At 41.9% G+C, this 19,217-nt stretch overlaps 1 protein-coding gene across 1 annotated transcript in view; it reads right to left on the bottom strand.

The window, feature by feature from the left end:
• PRSS12 (protease, serine, 12 (neurotrypsin, motopsin)) overlaps window positions 1-19,212 on the bottom strand; it is a gene marked incomplete at its 5' end in the record, with an annotated part of 76,688 nt that extends 57,476 nt beyond the window's left edge. Inside the window, 2 exons of the mRNA XM_010855237.1 lie at window positions 4,001-4,139; window positions 19,038-19,212. Coding sequence (XP_010853539.1) covers window positions 4,001-4,139; window positions 19,038-19,212 — 314 coding nt within the window. The remainder of the gene's footprint in view (window positions 1-4,000; window positions 4,140-19,037) is intronic.
• Window positions 19,213-19,217: the final 5 nt, after the last annotated feature.

Here is a 19,217-nt window from a genome sequence, read left to right as displayed (position 1 = left end):
CTCTTAGTGACCCCATGGACTGCAGCCTACCAAGCTCCTCCGTCCATGGGATTTTCCAGGCAAGAGTGCTGGAGTGGGGTGCCATTGCCTTCTCCAATGCATGAAAAGTGAAAAGTGAAAGTGAAGTCACTCCATCGTGTCCCATTTTAAAAAATTTTATATATATATATATAATAGTATTTGCTAGCAAGACTTTGAAATCAATTAAGATAACTCAGCTAGTCTACATATGTTTAACCTCTGATATGTACAAAACTGAAATTAAATTTTTAAAAAATTAAATGCTTATCTGAATAACATGATGATCTCTAGAACTGTCTCCATGCGACAGCTTCCATTAACCCAACAATAAATATTTGGGGTGTATCTAAAATATGAATCTGTCTTGACAGCAATACAGCCAGGTTGCTCTGCCCTTATTTGAAATTCTCTTTTATTAATGGACTACTAAGAGATGACAGAAGGAATCAGATCTGAAATTTATGTTTGCAGAAAGGTAGTTTACATTCTTTTATCAATCAAGAGAATCTCTGTAATTCACATCTCCACTACAGAGCTTGCTTTTGTTTTTAAATTTTTTAGAAAATTTAATATGCATATAGTTGACTTACAATGTTGTGTCTGCTACACAACAAAGTGAATCAGTTATGCATACACACATACCCATTCTTTCTGCTGTACAAAGAAGTGAATCAGCTACGCATATACATATATCGATTCTTTCTTAGATTATTTTCCCATATAGGTCATCACAGAGCACTGAGTAGAGTTCCCTGTGCTATAAAATAGGTACTTATTAATTATCTATTTTACATATAGTAGTGTGTATATATGAATCCCAATCTCCCAATTCATCCCTCCCTACTGTTCCCTCTTAGTAATCATAAGATTGTTTTCTACATCTGTAACTGTATTTTGTAAATAAGTTCATTGTACCATTTTTGTTTTCTTGTGTCAGTCTCATAGAAAATTTCATTCTTCCCTGATTTTCAGGGATAATAAAAGCACAGGTAGAAAGGTACATGAAGGAAGACACTGACACCAGCCTACAAATTTGTTACACCTTCAGGCTGTCAAAGAAAAAGGCAATATACGCCCACCAGCCAAGGACTATTTGCCAGACAAAATACCGGAGATAAAATCAGTAATTAACATGCGAACACCATAACTCTTTGTAGGCTCTCCCCTTCCTCTTGCTTTTATCCCGATTTATCCCAACCCTCATTGTAAAAAATTAGTGAAGTTGTTGCTTAACCTAAATAATTGTTTAGTTAACTAACTTAACTAATCGTTGTTTAATTGCTAAATCATGACTCTTTGTAATCCCATGGACCGTAGCCCACCAGGTTCTTCTGTTCATGGAACTGCCCATCAAGAAAACCGGAGTGGGTTGCCACTTCCTTCTCCAGGGGCTCTTCCTGACCTAGAGACAGAACTTGCATCTCTTGCACTGGCAGGTGGATTCTTTACTGATAAGCCACCAGGGAAGCTTAATTAAGTATTGCTGTTGTTCAGTCGCTCAGTCGTGTCCAACTCTTTGAGACGCCAAGGACTGCAGCACACCAGGCTTCCCTTTCCTTCACCATCTCCGGAAGCTTGCTCAAACTCATGTCCATTGAGTCCGTGATGCCATCCAATCATCTCATCATCCACTTCTCCTCCTGCCTTCCATCTTTCCCAGCATCAGGGTCTTTTCCAATGAGTCAGCTCTTCACATCAGGTAGCCAAAGTACTAGAGCTTCAGCTTCAGCATCAGTCCTTCCAATAAATATTCAGGGTTGACTTCCTTTAGGATTGCCTGGTTTGATCTCCTTGAATCTAAGGGACTCTCAAGAGCATTCTCCAACATCACAGTTGCAAAGCATCACTTAAGTATTACATTAACCCTATTTGCTACTTTAATAGAATCAAAAGTCTGAACAAAACTTAAGCCCTTAAGGTTCGCCTACACTAAATATAATTTCCCACCTTTCGAGTGAGAAGACAGGAAACACGCAAATTAAAATTCTTACTGATTTGACTGCAGTGGACTAACCTTTTCATTTGTGTCATCACATTAGATATTACCACTCATTGATGATTAATCTAAAATATTTGCAAATGGAAAGTTTTTCTTTCAGGCCTTTTAACCCTTATATTTTCATAACAAGATATTTTCCAAGCTTTTTAAAGATCCTTGGTGATAAAGGTCAAGAAAAATATAGGGCATGTATACTTGGAAAAAAATAAATGATACACAAAAATAGAACGATAACAACAAAAACAAAACCATTCATTCCAAAATGGAAACTTCTGCTCCTGGGAAACCCCTTGAAACAAAGCATAAAGGTACTGGCCATGGTAGGAGTCAGTGTACACCTGTCCATTTTAAGGAGAGTGCCTAGGGTCAGCCTGAAGGCAGGAGGAGAAGAGGGTGACAGAGGATGAGATGGTTGAATGGCATCGCTAACTCTATGGACATGAGTTTGGGTAAACTCCGGGAGTTGGTGATGGACAGGGAGGCCTGGCGTGCAGTGGTCCATGGGGTCACAAAGAGTCGGACACGCCTGAGTGACTGAACTCAACTGAACTGAGGGTGGGAGGAAGGGCCAGCAGCTTCTCAGGATGATGGGTGTCGCCGGGCCGAGGGAAGTTGCCATTTCTTACAGAATCTTCTCAGTGCAAAAACCCATGTCCCGGGATATTACACCTTACCCAGCAAGGGATGAAACTGCAAATGAACTTCACCTCCTACACACACACAGCAGTGGAGTTTGTGGGTGACTCAAGGCAGAAAGATAAAAGCAAATGACAGCAACCACGGGCTCTACAGGCTGCTGGGAAAATAAAAATCTTAGGACCCAATTCTTTGTTTCCTGGCACTGAAGAATCCAATTGTTCAATCAAAGACCAAAAGATGCTTTTATTTTTGTACCACTTAGCTTCTGCCCATTTCCTAGTCAATTCAGTTCAGTTCAGTTGCTTAGTCATTACTCTTTGCGAACCCATGGACTGCAGCGCACCTGGCCTCCCTGTCCATTGCCAACCTCCAGAGTTTACTCAAACTCATGTCCATTGAGTTGGTGATGCCAACTAAGCATCTCATCCTCTGTCGTCCCCTTCTCCTCCTGCCCTCAATCTTTCCCAGCATCAGGGTCTTTTCCAATGAGTCAGCTCTTTGCATGAAGTGGCCAAAGTATTGGAGTTTCAGCTTCAGCATCAGTCCTTCCAAAGAACACCCAGGACTGATCTCCTTTAGAATGGACTGGTTGGATCTCCTTGCAGTCCAAGGGACTCTCAAGAGTCTTCTCCAACACACCACAGTTCAAAAGAATCAATTCTTTGGCGCTCAGCTTTCTTCACAGTCCAAATCTCACATCCATACATGACCACTGGAAAAACCAAAGCCTTGACTAGATGGACCTTTGTTGGCAAACACGCCTCCACTGAAGACTCCTGGACACTCACAGCCAAGTCTGGGTCAGTCTCTTGTGGGGTCACTGCTCCTTTCTCCTGGTTCCTGCTGTGCACAAGGTTCTGTTTGTGCCCTCCAAGAGTCTGTTTCCCCAGTCCTGTGTAAGTTTTGGTGGCTCTATGGTGGGGTTAATGGTGACCTCCTCCAAGAGGGCTTATGCCACACCCAGGGTGCTGCACCCAGAGCCCCTGCCCCTGTGGCAGTCCACTGCTGACCTGGACCTCTGCAAGAGACACTCAAACACAGCCTGTCTCGGTCTCTGTGGGGTCTCTGGGTCCTGGTGTGCACAAGGTTTGTTTGAGCCCTCTGAGCATCTCTGGCAGGTTATTTCCTAGTCAGCAGCGGTAGTAACAAGTGAAGTGCATTTGTATGTAAAGGAACTCACTCCTTCCATTAGGGGCCCTTTCTTAAAAAGTCTTCTGAGAGAAGTCAGTGAGGAACATGACGGAAGGAGAAGAGGAGGTAACCTCTCCAAGGTAACGGCAGGGGGCCAGCACCCACTTCAGGTATCAGCAGACAGATTCGGTCAAGGACGAACAAACTCACCCCAGCTGCAGCTGGTGACAAACGACTGAAGCATCAGCGTCGTCCCAGTGGCTGCTACAAACAACGCCCCAGACTCCATTCTCATATACTTCTACTGTGCCTTCAAAGGCGCTTTTGCCACCATGAAGCTGCACTGACCCTAAATGGAAAAGAATCCGCAAATCCTTGGATAGAACATAACCGTTTGAACATACTGAACAAGTCCTCGGGTAACATGCTGAGAGAGCCAGGCTTTTTCACTGTTCACAGCAAGTCCTTCTTTCTTTAAATGAGGATTTAGCAGGCTCTTTTTTTTTTTTTTTTTTTAATTAACATCCTGATGTCAATGCTAAGGATACTTTCTTTTTTAACCCAGGCAAACAGAAGTCCCAAGGGAAAAAGTGGAAGACTGTGACTAATGGCTGATACTGCATCCCACATACGATTACATCATATATGAAGTTCTTATCACTTATTATCACTTTCCATCTTCACGAGAGGTCACAGATTTTTAAAAAAGAAAAACAAACAAACACAATGCTGTTTATAAGTTACCTGTTATTGGCTGTTGTATCTTCCTTCTATCTGTTCTTCCACTGAAGAAGAATAAATGTTTTTCCCCTTTTAGCCTCTACCGGTAGTTGTGAGAAGGCTAAAGATAATGTCTAAAATTTCAGAAAGGTGTTAAGTGTCAGAAATATTGTCTAATGTTCGGCTTAGGGAAACTGCCCCTAAGAGAGTGGTGTGGTATAACTGAATGGCCCTTGAACTTCACTTCTCTTTACCTAGCATCCCCACTCAGCTGCTCCACAGTCCATAATTTGACTCATTCTTCTCAGTCTTAAAAGAGTCAAAAATTTAAATTAGAGCATCCCTGGGAAGATAATATTTTAAGTCTTTTCCCTTAACTGTGGATCAAAGTGGTTACTAGGCTTACTGTGGTGATTATTTCATAACATATGCAAATTCCAATCACCATGCAGTACATCTGAAACCAACCTAATAGCATACATCAAATATATTTCAGGTTTTTTTTAAGTGTGCATCAAAGGACTACATTTCTCTTCTCACTGGCACTTATTTTTAGAGTCAGTCCTGAGCCTGCAGTTGAGACATGTGCAGAGGTAGAATCAAACTCAGACAACAACTTAAAAATTTCATAAAAGTCTGTGAAAAGTCACTGAAGATGACCTTTATTTCATAGGTAAAGAAGTTAAGAAATTAAATTTTACTAAAATTTACTAAATTTTACTAAAAATACATTCCACGTATTTCAAAGTAATCTATGGCTTTATAATTATTTTCAAAAATAATAGATTCTAAATCATCCATTCATTTCATTTGCATTAGCCTAGTTTTCTATCACTATTATTTTCCACACAATCATCCTTAAAAAATGTAACTATTTAAGAAACACATATCCTATCTCTCATGATAAACACAAAGCGTCATTTAATTCAAACAAGAGGCAAGAACAAATGGAGGCAAAGTTGCACTGCCAAATCCTGATTACTCAAGAGAGAACATGGGTGTGCTTCATTCATACGGCAGATGATCTAAAACTCATTCATATATGTTCTCAGTTCAGTTCAGTTGCTCAGTCATGTCCAACTCTTTGCAACCCCATGAATCACAGCATACCAGGCCTCTCTGTCCATCACCAACTCCCGGAGTTCACTCAAACTCATGTCCATCGAGTCGGTGATGCCATCCAGTCATCTCATCCTCTGTCATCCCCTTCTCCTCCTGCCCCCAATCCCTCTCAGCATCAGGGTCCTTCCCAAGGAGTCAACTCTTTGCATGAGGTGGCCAAAATATTGGCATTTCAGCTTTAGCGTCAGTCCTTCCAATGAACACCCAGGACTGATCTCCTTTAGGATGGACTGGTTGGATCTCCTTGCACTCCAAGGGACTCTCAAGAGTCTTCTCCAACACCACAGTTCAAAAGCATCAATTCTTTCACACTCAGCTTTCTTTATAGTCCAACTCTCACATCCATACGTGACCACTGGAAAAACCATAGCCTTGACTAGACGGACGTTTGTTGGCAAAGTAATGTCTCTGCTTTTTAATATGCTATCTAGGTTGGTCATACCCTTCTTTAATTCAGACCAAGCAAGAGGAAGCCCTGTCTAGTTCAGAGAAAATGTTAGGCGGAAACACCAACTGAAAGCACTCGTCCTGGCCAGGCACCACAGTAACCTTCTACATGATTTATTTTATGACAGGAGGTCCTGGTAAAGAACATAAACCAACAAGCCACCACCAACCAGAAGAATTTGGGAAAGTTCCAAAGGAAACACCAATCCCTATGTCCTACCAACTTCCCAGAATCCTCCTCTCTGGAATCCATCTTGACTGAGCAATGCTTGTACCAACAGGAAGGACCTGAGTCAGAATGACTGTCCAGAGACAATCCGGAAAATAATCTCATCACCAGAGATCCCAAGACTGTGAGCCATGGGGCAAAGCAGTTCTCCTGTATTCCCTTACATTACTGCTCTCCACCCACGCACCCCTTCCCAATAAAATCTCTTGCTTTGTCAGCCCATGTGCCTCCTCAGACAATTCATTTCCTAGTGTCAGACAAGAGCCCACTCTTAAGAGGTCCCCCTTCCTGCAACAAAAAGTGTGAACTATAGAATATTTTTAAAGAAATATGTCCAAAGAGTTTAACTGAACTTTAATGATTTTTTATAATCACAAAATGTCTTCTATAGAGTCCCACATAATACTAATATCATGCACAGTAAAAACGTGCATTTTTTTCAAATCAAAGAATTTATTTGTTCACCTCAAACACATGTTATTTGAAATGATATTTAATCTGAAAGTGAAAGTCGCTCAGTTGTGTCCGACTCTTTGTGGCCCCATGATTATACAGTCCATGGAATTCTCCAGGCCAGAATACTGGAGTGGGTAGCCACCTCCTTCTCCAAAGGGATCATCCCAACCCAGGGATCGAACCCAGGTCTCCCACATTGCAGGCAGATTCTTTACTAGCTGAGCCACCAGGGAAACCGTTTAATCTGTTATCTGTTTATTAATTCACCACCACTACAAATACCACCACCATCAAATTATTCATAACAAAGGGTTGGACAAAAGTTCTAGTAATGAAAACAAACTGGAACTCTACTTTTGCATTTAAATAATCACAATAAAATGCAAAATATTGTCCCAATCACTAAAAAGCTTTCAAAGAAAAAATGATGCAGGCATATTATCCAAATGATTAAGGCATCTACAAATGAGGAGGAGAAAAGTCTGCATAATGTGTAATTGTTACCATAACATCATTATAACAAAAATGACAGCACTGGAAATAATTTCCAGGTCAACTATCAGTTCTACCATCATTTCTCACATGCGCCAAACATGCTGTGAAAACCTGGGTTTGTTTATCTGTATTTGCTATATGGCAAGAAATGTGGAGTGCTCATCCAATTTTCCTTTAACAAATGGATACAAATATTTGCAATTCTGGAAAGGCAGTTTGCATGTCAATGACTAGCAAATTCTCTGGCAGAATCCATTCTCAACACCAACATCCCCAAAGCACACACCTGCCTAGCAGTGCCCCTCAATGTAGTTTATCCTTTCCTTATGCCATAAAAATTTCCAAAATATCTGAGTAATCATCTACCTTGAATTCAGTGAGTATTTCTTACTGGTATGTAATTCCATGAAGTTTATACTTCTAACAATTTTTTTAAAGAATTTTTTAAAAAAATATCAGCATGATAATATGCCTAAGATAGTAAAAGCATGAACACACAATTCATACTACATACATTTAAGACAGGCAGTAGTTTTTGTTTGGTTTTGGTTTTACTTTGTTCTTGCTTCACTTAGCTCTCTTAGAATGCTTAAGACGGTCGAACTGTAATTGGTTTCCCTTAATTTATGGATGCACCCCACTCCAGTACTCTTGCCTGGAAAATCCCATGGACAGAGGAGCCCGGTAGGCTGCAGTCCATGGGGTTGCTAAGAGTCGGACACGACTGAGCGACTTAGCTTTCACTTTTCACTTTTACGCATTGGAAAAGGAAATGGCAACCCACTCCAGTGTTCTTGCCCGGAGAATCCCAGGGGGAGAATCCCAGGGACGGGGGAGCCTGGTGGGCTGCCGTCTATGGGGTCGCACAGAGTCGGACACGACTGAAGTGACTTAGCAGCAGCAGCAATTTATGGATGAGGAAGCTATGGAGCCAATCAACTGAGAAGTTGCAGAGCCATGACAAACTGCCTCCCAGATTCCCTCCCTTGCTACCAGTCCCTTGCCTCCGAACCTGAGCAAAGACTTGGTATGCAATAAGTCCCTTTCAATAGTTCAGGTACCACTTTATGCAGTCTGCCATGTTGGCTTTCACCAGCATGGTGAAATATTACAAATCTACCAAACATTACATGGGAATAAACTAGCCAGGCAGATCCATAAGACAGTCTTAAGAGTTTCTCTATACTACACAGTACCAGAGAAGTGGCTTTCTGGTGATCTATGTTTGAGGCTAATCCTCCAGTGGAGGCTGATTTGTCCCAAGGGCTGTATTTCTAGGGCTATACATTTGCACAAATTTATAGGTACGAAATTACAAGAGGAAATACCCTTAGCTCAGCAAAAAAAAAAGAGAGAGAGAGGATAAAACAATAAAGCAATCCACAAAGGCCAGAGCCTGGTAAACTCATTTCTATTACTATCTTCCTAACAATAAAATTCTTCAGACAAATTCCAAACCAGATTCTTTGGTAAATATTGCTCCACTGTCACAGCCTCTTATTACCAAAAATTGATGTCTTCCTTGGTCCATATTTTCCTACTTCCGCCCAGCACTTTGTGATGTTCCTCATAGTCTCAGCTCATGTCTCTCAGCAACACCTCAGTGAATCCAGGGTTGCATGGTCTTAAAGTCTCTCATGTGCCAATTTGATGGAAAATATTCTATTCTAAATATTCCTATTTTTAAAAAGTGTTAACAACAGTAATCGAAAAGTTGAAGTCTCAGAGGTTTTAGATCAACTATAGTAGTCATTACTAATTTACAGACTAAACCAGTAATAGAAAAAAGTCTGGAACTATAAAGCAATGCATGATGGCATGTCATGGAGAGGAGCCCCTAGAATTCATTTAAAGAATTATTGCAAAAAACAAAGAAAACTGTCAGTTGTACCAGCCTCTTGGTATTAACAACTACCTGAAGGCAAAATGTGCCAATACACAACAATGATCAGAATTCTGTTACCTTAATTCCCTGCCAAAAATGTTGAACTTGGGGTACGATGGGGTGGGAGATGGGAGGGAGGTTCAACAGAGAAGGAACATACATATACCTATGGCTGATTCATGTTGATGTATGGCAGCAACCAACACAATATTGTAAAGCAATTACCCTCCAAATACACTTTTTAAAAATGTTGAAATCACTGTCATTTTAGTTTACTACTATTTTTTATTATGTAAACATATCTCCAGTTTTATAAAGGAAAAGGAACATAAAAGATTTTTGTTACAGAAATTGGCTTTATGGATAACTTAGCTAAAAAAAAATAGGGATTCCTAAAACAAAGAGACATTCCAGAGGGGTTCTCCTCTGCCATGTTATCAGTCTCACTCAATACAAGGTAGTCCAGAGAAAGAGAGCTAACTAGATTAAACCTCTCTTCACAAGTTTCATTGGTTCTCAAGGCTATTGCAGTGGGCTCAATTCTTTCCCCTCAAAAGATGCGGAAGCACTGACCTCCAGTGACTGTGAATGAGTGAATTTATTTGGAAATAGGGTCTTTGCAGAGGATCAAGATAAATGAGGTCATTAGGGTGGGCTCCAGTCCAGTATGGCTATGATCTTATAAAAAGGACAGATTTGGACAGACACACATAGGGAGAACGCCATCCGGAGGTTGCAGTTACATTTCCACAAGCCAAGGAACTATCAGAAGCCAGGAGAGAGCCCTGGACCAGATCCTTCCCTAGTGTCTTGAGAGGAAGTATGACTTTGCTGACACTGATCTTGGACTTCCAGCCCCCAGAACTGTGAAATAACAAGTTTCTTTGTTTAAGCCACTCAGTTTATGGTACTCATTACAGCAGCTCTAGCAAACTAATAGACCCATTCTGGCATTATCCCTCCGTGGACAGCTGGCAAAACCTCCCTTCTCACTGTCCATACTTCAAGAAGGCCTAAAAGAAATATCAGGAAAGGAACCAAACAGGTCAGTTATCTTTGTTCTCTAAATCCAGCTCATTCCAAAATTAGCCAAATGAAAAGGTATGCCTATTTAGTTAACTCCTTAAGATATACAATAGCACTCATGTGACAGAAAAAACAGCAAAAACAAAGATCCATCCCAGTAGTATTCTGAACAGAATTAAAAATAAATATTTCTGAAATTGTAAAAGTCACAGTTTGATAAATGAGTAATAGAAAATTAATGTTATCACCCAAATCCTTTCTCATCTATTACTGAACTTCACAGAGACACAAAATAATTAATTTTAGCCAGCCCTATTGTTCTGGTGGAATCATAAATTCATGCTAGTAACATCAAGCTATTATTCAGATCTTTGACAAAAAGTATACTTAAAGCTGAAAGTGATGTAGAAATTTCAGTTTATAAACTATTAAAAAAAAGAACAAAAGTCCATTACATATTGGACAATTTAGTACACATATTTGACAATGAATTAAATATAATCTTATGCCTTCTACCAAAGGCAAAACTGGAAAAATATACTAAATGATCATTTTCTGTCTTAATTATAAAATACACACACAAAAATCACATTGCCTAAAAACAAGTGAATAGAGCAATAGTTAGTTGAATTTTTTCAAGTACAGTTGAGGAGACTACATTAATTTTTATGTTTTGTTTGGTTTTTTTCCAACAGCTTTTTGATAGTATTCAGGTATTCTATTTTGTCAATGATTACATTTACCCATAACTGAAATCAGTTTAGCATTGTGAAATAATAGATTTTATTCAAATCATGCCATGTCAAAATGAAATCATCTTTTAACATAGGAAGTTCAGTTCAGTTCAGTTCAGTCGCTCAGTCATGTCCAACTCTTTGCAACCCCATGAATTGCAGCACGCCAGGCCTCCCTGTCAGTATCCCCTTAAATATCCAACTGAACTATACTCACCCCATTAGTCCACATCTATTATTCATATTAATTGTTCATCTATTATTTATGCAGATACCTTTCATACTGAGAAAAATATGAACTTGTCAGGTTCAAAATGAAAGCATATCTTTTGAATAAGCAATTCTACCCATTTACATTGGGCTTACATAAATTTATAAGCCCATCCAGGAGATGGTGAAGGACAGGGAAGCCTGGAATGCTGCAGTCCGTGGGGTCCCAAAGAGTCGGACACGACTGAGTTACTGAACAACACCACCACAAATTATTCATGTGTTTAAAACATTATATAATATTATGCAAAAGAAGAAGACAATATATGCATTTAAATAACTTGAGCAGAAATTTTTACAAATTGTGTCTGAACTACCCACTGTTCAGTTCAGTAGCTCAGTCCACATTTAAACACATGGTGTGGGTATTAACATTTTATTGCACAACTCTAAGTGATGAAATTAAACTACACTTAATAGTAAGTTTATCTGTCTCCCAGAGTACATATCACAGGAAAGGTAATAAAAGATGCCTAGTATTATCTTAACATTTCAACCAGAGAGTGGGCTTCCTTAACCAGAGGACTTAGGTGATTTCTTATTCATCTTTGTAAGTTCTGTTCCTGGGCTTCTCTGGTGGCTCAGCAGTGAAGAATTCGCCTGCCATTGCAGAAGCCATGGGTTCCATCCCTGGGTCGGGATGATCCCCTGGAGATGGAAATGGCAACCTACTTCAGTATTCTTGCCTGGAAAATTCCACCGACAGAGGAGCCTGGTGGGCTACATACAGTCCATGGTGCTGCAAGAGTCAGACACAACTTGTCGAAAAAACACCACCTACACCTTATAACAACAACAGCAAGCAAAAAAGAAGCAACTAATCTTAGGAAACATCTTGCTCAGAAATGCACAAAATAAACAGAAAAAGCACAGATGCTCCCAGACAGCTCAAAGACTGGCGGCGGCTGGATGCTGATATACTGAGTGCAGTTCCTGGAGAAGGCGCTTGGGGGCAGCACTCTCTCTCTGCTGAGGCGGGTGTGGGCCGCCTCTGTAATATTCAGTTGCTCAGTCTGTTCAGCTCTGTGACTCCAGGGACTGCAGCAGACCAGGCTCCTCTGTCCTCCACTATCTCCTTGAGTTTACAATGGCTCTCAGCAAAACAGACGCTGAAAGCACTTTTCAATTTTCACCATTTTTCATAAAAGTGAAAATTGTCTTTGGATTTCTTTTGGTTAGCGAAAACAAGTACTAATGTAGGTCTTTCTTAAAAGTGAAGCAGCATAAAGCAAACTTTTCAAAAAGTGGGGGATACCAGTATAAGGACTGTAGGGTCAGGCCATCCCAGATGGAGTCCCCTTGCTCTCAGCACATCCCTCTGCTCCATCGGTCCCCGCGTTACCTACACCCTACTCATGTAACTGACCTTCCCTCTTAATCACAGAGCCTAATCAGTAAACACCTACATACCTGCACCAACTCCAGCTAGGGACTGTGTGAACTCTTTGAACAGAGCATCTCCACTATGACAGCTTATCAAAGGGGTGGCGAGAGGTGTGCTCCTCTGCTGGCTTCCCTGGTAACCAGGGAGCCAACCTGCCAAGTCAATTCCCTCTATAACTGGTAACCTCCCTCTCCACCTCCCAGCTCGAACTCTCACCTGTATTCCTCCTACCTCACACCCCCTACACACACACACACACACACACACACACACACACACACACACACACAGCAAAGACTACTGACATGTCCTACCCACTGCCTGCCACACCTGGTGAGATGCTGCTTCAGGAGCTGGCTGCAGACATGTAAGGTCCCCGCATCCATTAAACCATGGACGTAGGACACTGGGCAGGTACCAGGGCTTGCAAGTTTGTGGTGTGCAGCCCAACAGGACAAACCTCAATCACGCTTTTTGACAGACTCTGTTGGTTCTCTTGAATAACTACCTGCTTCTCCCTCCCCATGTGTTCAGAGGTCAATCCTGACTAATATCGGCAAAGCATGGTAACTGCATTTTCCTTCCCAGAGAGTGCCAGTAAGGTCTGACCAGTGAAATACAGGAGGAAATCTGCAGGAGTTCTGGGAAGGTCTCCTTGCTCTTTCAATGGGTCATACATGAAGAGGGTGCCCCATCTTGCTTCTTCAAGTTATTCTATCCCAATATGAAATCTGGAATAACCATTAGTCTAAGGATAAAAGCCACACTTTGAAAATAATAGAATCAAGAGAGTAGCAGAGAGACAGAGATGTACTATGTTGGAGCCTGACATCTTGTAACATGAACCACAAACCTCCTTCTTTCCTCAGGCATTTTGAATTGGGTTTTCTATTCTTTGCCACCAAAACTACGTGAACTGATCGAAGCCACACTCATATCCAAGTTCATAATCATCATCTGTTTTCTCTCCCAAACTTTACACAGCCATCTTTATTTTCAGTTAGTAAACACATATATACATTTTGTGTCAATCTTTTCCCTTCAAGCTTATCATGAGCATTTTTCCATCTTCTATAGACAATCTTTGCAATTATCACTTAGGAGCTGCACCACACACCGACTCTTTGAGATCCTATGGACTGTAGCCCACCAGGCTCCTCTGTCCATGGGATTCTCCAGGCAAGAATACTGGAGTGGGTTGTCATGCCCTCCTCAGGGGATCTTCCTGACCCAGAGATTGAACCCACGTCTACATCTCCTGCATTGGCAGGTGGGTTCTTTACCACTAGTGCCATCTGGGAAGCCCTTAGGACCTGCACTGCTACTGCTAAGTCACGTCAGTCGTGTCCAACTCTGTGCGACCCCATAGACGGCAGCCCACCAGGGATTCTCCAGGCAAGAACACTGGAGTGGGTTGCCATTTCCTTCTCCAATGCATGAAAGTGAAAAGTGAAAGTGAAGTCGCTCAGTCGCGTCTGACTCTTAGCGACCCCATGGACTGCAGCCTACTAGGCTCCTCCATCCATGGGATTTTCCAGGCAAGAGTACTGGAGTGGGGTGCCATTGCCTTCTCCAAGGACCTGCACAGTATACATCAAATAAAGGGATCTCTGAGTAATACATTATTGCTGCACATTTAGGTTTGCCTTCACAGTTACAAAACCAATTATTTTTACAAAGGTTACCTTCACACACACACTGTATAGATATAAATATATATGCTTCATAAATATATTCATGTTTATATATGAATAAATATATATTTCATAAATATATGTGCAATAAGAGAGTGTGTTTGTCTGTCTGTGTAGTGTGTGTCCAGGATAATCACTCATAAAAGGCAACAGTAACTATCTAATTTTCTTCTTAAAATTTTTTTTCACATTAGTAAAGAGTCTGATAATGCCTCCAAATCAAAGTATTTTATATCTGCCTTAGCCTGTAAAGAAAATTGAGCTCAATATCTAAAATCCAGCCAGGAAATGTATCAAATCTGTTATTGCTAATAAATGATTTCAGCACCTGCTACATAGAATCAAGATGCAGCATTAAAAAAAATTTAAAAAGGGACAGCTTTCAGCCAACTTTTAATTAACCTTCACTTCAAACACCAGATGGACTTCAAAGAGCACAGCCTGTAAACAACATCATTTATCCCACAAGTCCACTATCTCTATTTGAATCAGATTTGGGCGAACAGATCAGCAGGACATGACAAAAAGTCAGATTTATGAATCATTTCTTCTGGTAAAATCTCAGATATTAGAGCACTATTGTTTCTTCTATCTATTTCACCCATCAGTCACTTAAGGTTGAGTTCCATTCAGCTGCTTGTAACAGAGAGGAGTTCCCAGCACAGTGCAAGCAAGCTGCCCCACCTGCCAGGGCCAACCTGAGACTAGAAAAGGGATTTCTCTTTTTAGTTAGGAAGTTGTAAATTACTGGGGCTTCCCAGGTAGCACAGTGGTGAAGACTCTGACTGCCAATGCAGGAGACGCAAGAGATGGGGGTTGGATCTAGACGATTCCTTGGAGGAGGAAATGGCGACCCGCTCCAAGTATTCGTGCCTGAAAAAGTCCATGGACAGAGGAGCCTGGTGGGCTACAGTCCACGGGGTCGCCAAGAGACAGACACAACTGAGCACGTTACTGGAGGTCATCAGTTGCCTGTTAATTCTTCCTGTAGAAATGTAAAAACTAATCTGGCTCACATTCAGTTAATATATCATATTCTAGTGAACTAAGTTGGTGCTATCCCACACTGGTCAAATAAAAAGTGTGGTACCATTTTCTAAAAACACACAAAAAGTTACCCTAGGCCTGCCATGTGTGCAGGCATGCTAAGCTGTTTCTCCTTGCGATCCTACGGTCTGTAGCCCGCCAGGCTCCGCTGTCCATGGGATTCTCCAGGCAAGAATACTGGAGTGGATTGCCATGCCCTCCTCCAAGGACATCCTGACCCAGGGATCAAACCTGCATCTCTTATGTCTCCTGCATTGGCAGGAGGGTTCTTTACCATTAGTACCACCAAATCTAGCAGGATTAAGTCACAGAATGGCAGATACAGCTGACCTGACCACCCACCACTACACAGCTTAGGTGGGTTCTGACGCCCTCCCCTGGTTTTCCCTGACTGTGGCAATGAGTTTTCAGTTTCCAAATGACCTTGACTGCTCATTAGAAACACACATTCCTCAGCCAGATTCCTGAGATTACTTAAACAGGGTCTCAAGGTTAGAGCCCAGGTATCTGCATTTTAATAAGCCCACCCCCACCCTCACTCCCCCACTTCCCATGCCACGATTCTAATGCTTATTATAAGAACTAACTCCCAGGGCTGATTCAGGGCATTACAATCCCCCAACGATTCTTTTATCACTAATTTGCAAGTTTCACAGACCCAGGGCCCAGGCCTTCATCTTCCTCGTTCTCAGACATTTGAGCCACTGGAGTGTCCACGCCCTGCCCCGCTCATCTGAGACTCCCCTGCCACCCCTTCAACTGGGTTTCAATCAACTTTCCACCTTGGAGGCACCAACTTCCTCATTTCTCTCCACGCAACCAGGGACATGGAAATCTGGCCTCCAGTGTATTTCTCAAAGGAGGGATTCCATTACAATTAATCTTCTTTCCTTTTGTTCAAGCTGTTTTTTGTTTAAAAAAGAGAACGAAAACCCTGGATATTTTCAACTCATAAGAGACTGGAAATCACGTGCATTGGGCCAAACATAGTTTCCTTTCTCTTTCCTTTAAAACTGGTCTTTAAGCTAATAGAATCATTAGACTTTTCTACAGGCTTCCCAGGTGGCTCAGTGGTAAAGAATACACCAGCAATGCAAAAAGTGAAAGGAAAGTGAAGTCGCTGAGTGGTGCCCGACCCTTTGTGACCCCATGGACAGTAACCTGCACCAAGCTCCTCCGTCCATGGGATTTTCAAAGTAAGAGTACTGGAGTGGGTTGCCATTTCCTCCTCCAGGGAATCTTCCCAACCCAGGGATCGAACCCAGGTGTCTCACACTGTAGACAGACGCTTTACCGTCTGAGCCAGGAAATTCGAGTTCGTTCCCTTCGTGGGGAAGATCCCTTAGAGAAGGAAATGGCGACCCACTCCAGTCAGTGTTCTTGCCTGGAGAATCCCATGAACAGAGGAGCCTGGCAGGCTACAGTCCATGAGGTCAGAAAGAGTTGGACACAATTGAGCAACTGACCACACAGACTTTCTACGTGTTTACATAATTAAAGAGGAAAATGAGCTGTGGAGTGAAATGTGCACTATCTCATAATGTTCCTATGAGAATTAAATGAGAAAACTGATATATAAATTGCTTAGCTCAGCATCCAACACAGAATGAATCCTCAATAAATCCTACCTGTTACTATGAGGCTGGGCTGTTCTGGTTCGTGCTCAGTGCTAGGAAAGTCCTTTGAATAGTCTATCCCAAAACTGCCTTCCTCCAGATAAGGAAACCAAAGCTCTAGGGGTTAAGAGTCCTACCCAACACTATATAGTTACTGGCTGAGCCAAAGTGGACACCAGTGTTTTCCAGAGCACAATTTCATGTTCTTTTCACCGCACCATGTCAGCTTTGTTTACACTCCTAAGTGAAATGTAGAACCAAGAAAGCCATAGTTTCAGAACATGTCAGTCATTTTAAGGCATGACTATGCTCAGTCAGAAAGTAAGGGGTAAATGGCACACTGAGCCTGTGAGAGTAATTAAATTATTACATAGCCAGCAGATTGTTTTCCTGTTTCTTTTTTTTGGGGGGGGGTATTTATCTCCCATCTTGGGGGGTTTCTTTTGTTTCTCTTGTGTTCAGTCACTTTATTTCAGGAAGTACACACTATTATGCAGTGCTTAGAGTTTTGTCTGGTGAGAATGAGCTATCAATATAAAGGTACCCCAAAGAGTCTGTACTGATGTTAGGTTTAAATTTCTTTTCAACACAAGAGGGTGGGGAGAATGAACCACCAAGCTATTTCGAATGTAAAATTTTAAAAATTATATGTTAAACAGAGAACAATAGATCACTACAGTGTTTTCACTTTGAATTCCACTTATTTATACATATATATGTATATACAACAAGAAATATGAAATATAATAATACAAAAATGAAAAAAAGTCTCAGTGTTTGCTAACCATGCCATGAGCTTTTACTACAAATAATTTCATAGCAAAGAGTAAAACAGCACTAGGGCTCTCTGCTTGATATCACCTCAAATTTTTTATAGCCACATTGATATTCTGTCTGTGTAACAAGTATAGGGATGACTTCATTCTCTAGGATGAAGGACAATGGATCTTAACCTTCCTATCACTTCCCTTTAACTCAAAGCACTAATGCAACTGAAGGCACAGATAAATAAAAATTTCTGAAGAGAAAGAATGGCCCTGTGAAAGTTTAACCTCCAAATCACCAAAAGGTACAAAGTACAATATATCTCAGAATCACAATTAACGAAGCCCCTGCCACAGACCTTGGATGGAGAGTTGCCAAAAAAAATTTTTAAAGGAAAATCCAAACTTTGAAGAACTTTAGGGTTTTTTTCCCCCACAATTATTTAAAAAAAAAAAAAGCCCTAATAGTAAACAAAATGCCACCAACTCAAAAAAAGTACTGTTCAAAGGCAGATGATTCACTTACATTAAATCTATTAATGTGAACTTTTACATTAATTAATGTGAAACATCTTACCAACTTTATCTCTTTACCAACTAATTTCGGTTTTCTACAAATAACGTATACAGTTGAAAACTGGCATTCTTGAAAACAGCACTTGACTATATCAAGTTGCTTCTTCCCTAGAATAGTTACTATTCCTATCTTTTCCCTTTCTTTCTTCTCCACTCACTGATATTTACCACGCTGTGCCCCAGAACATGAACATCATTTGACAAGTCGCATTTTGGCCCAGAAAGTTTGCAAAAACTTTTTCAAATACATGTCAACTGCGGGCAGAAATTGGGGGTGGGGGGTGGGGAGGTGGTAATTGATTGTCATATTAGATTTAATATTTCCCTTTCCAAAACAGGTAATTAGAAACTATATTCTCTTTTGCTTTGCCACTTCTACGTAAATACGGTACCATTCTCAAGGCAAAGCTGATGCAGAAAATACACATCCACGCCACGGGCGCGCGCGCGCGCACACACACCCCCTTCCCCTCCCCCCACACACATCTCAGTGGCCAGAGACAAGCCCGCAGCCCGGAGCCACGCCCTCACCCAGAAGCCCGAGAGTGCAGCACCTTCCAGAGAGGCTGTCACCCCAGGTAACCACACACAAAGCGCGCCTCGCTAGTTCAAAGTTACGGTGCCAAGGTACTCGGACGGTAAGTCCGTGGCCGTCCACCTTCACACAGAGGGAGGCAAACTCAACCGCTCTCCACTTTCTCCTCCAGGAGCACCCAACGCGCTCGCCCACCCAGCCGGGCTCCCCACCGGTCCCCGGTCGCCGCCGCCCCGCGGCCACTCACCCCGTCTGCAGTCGCAGTAACCCCAGTCCACCTTGCCGCGGGCGTCCCCGTAGAAGCACCAGGGTCTGCCCGCGCCGTCCGGACTCCGGCAAAAGTTGTGGCGCTGCCCTCGCAGTTGCGCCCAGCCCGCCGGGGGCGACCGCGCGAGGAACGGCGGCACGTCTGCCCAGCGCAGACAAG

The sequence above is a fragment of the Bison bison genome, unplaced genomic scaffold (assembly GCF_000754665.1).
Source record: "Bison bison bison isolate TAMUID 2011002044 unplaced genomic scaffold, Bison_UMD1.0 scf7180017864361, whole genome shotgun sequence".
Classification (NCBI taxonomy): Eukaryota; Metazoa; Chordata; class Mammalia; order Artiodactyla; family Bovidae; genus Bison; species Bison bison.
The sequence above is the reverse complement of the archived record's forward strand: the minus strand, read 5'-3'. Positions and strand labels throughout refer to the sequence as shown.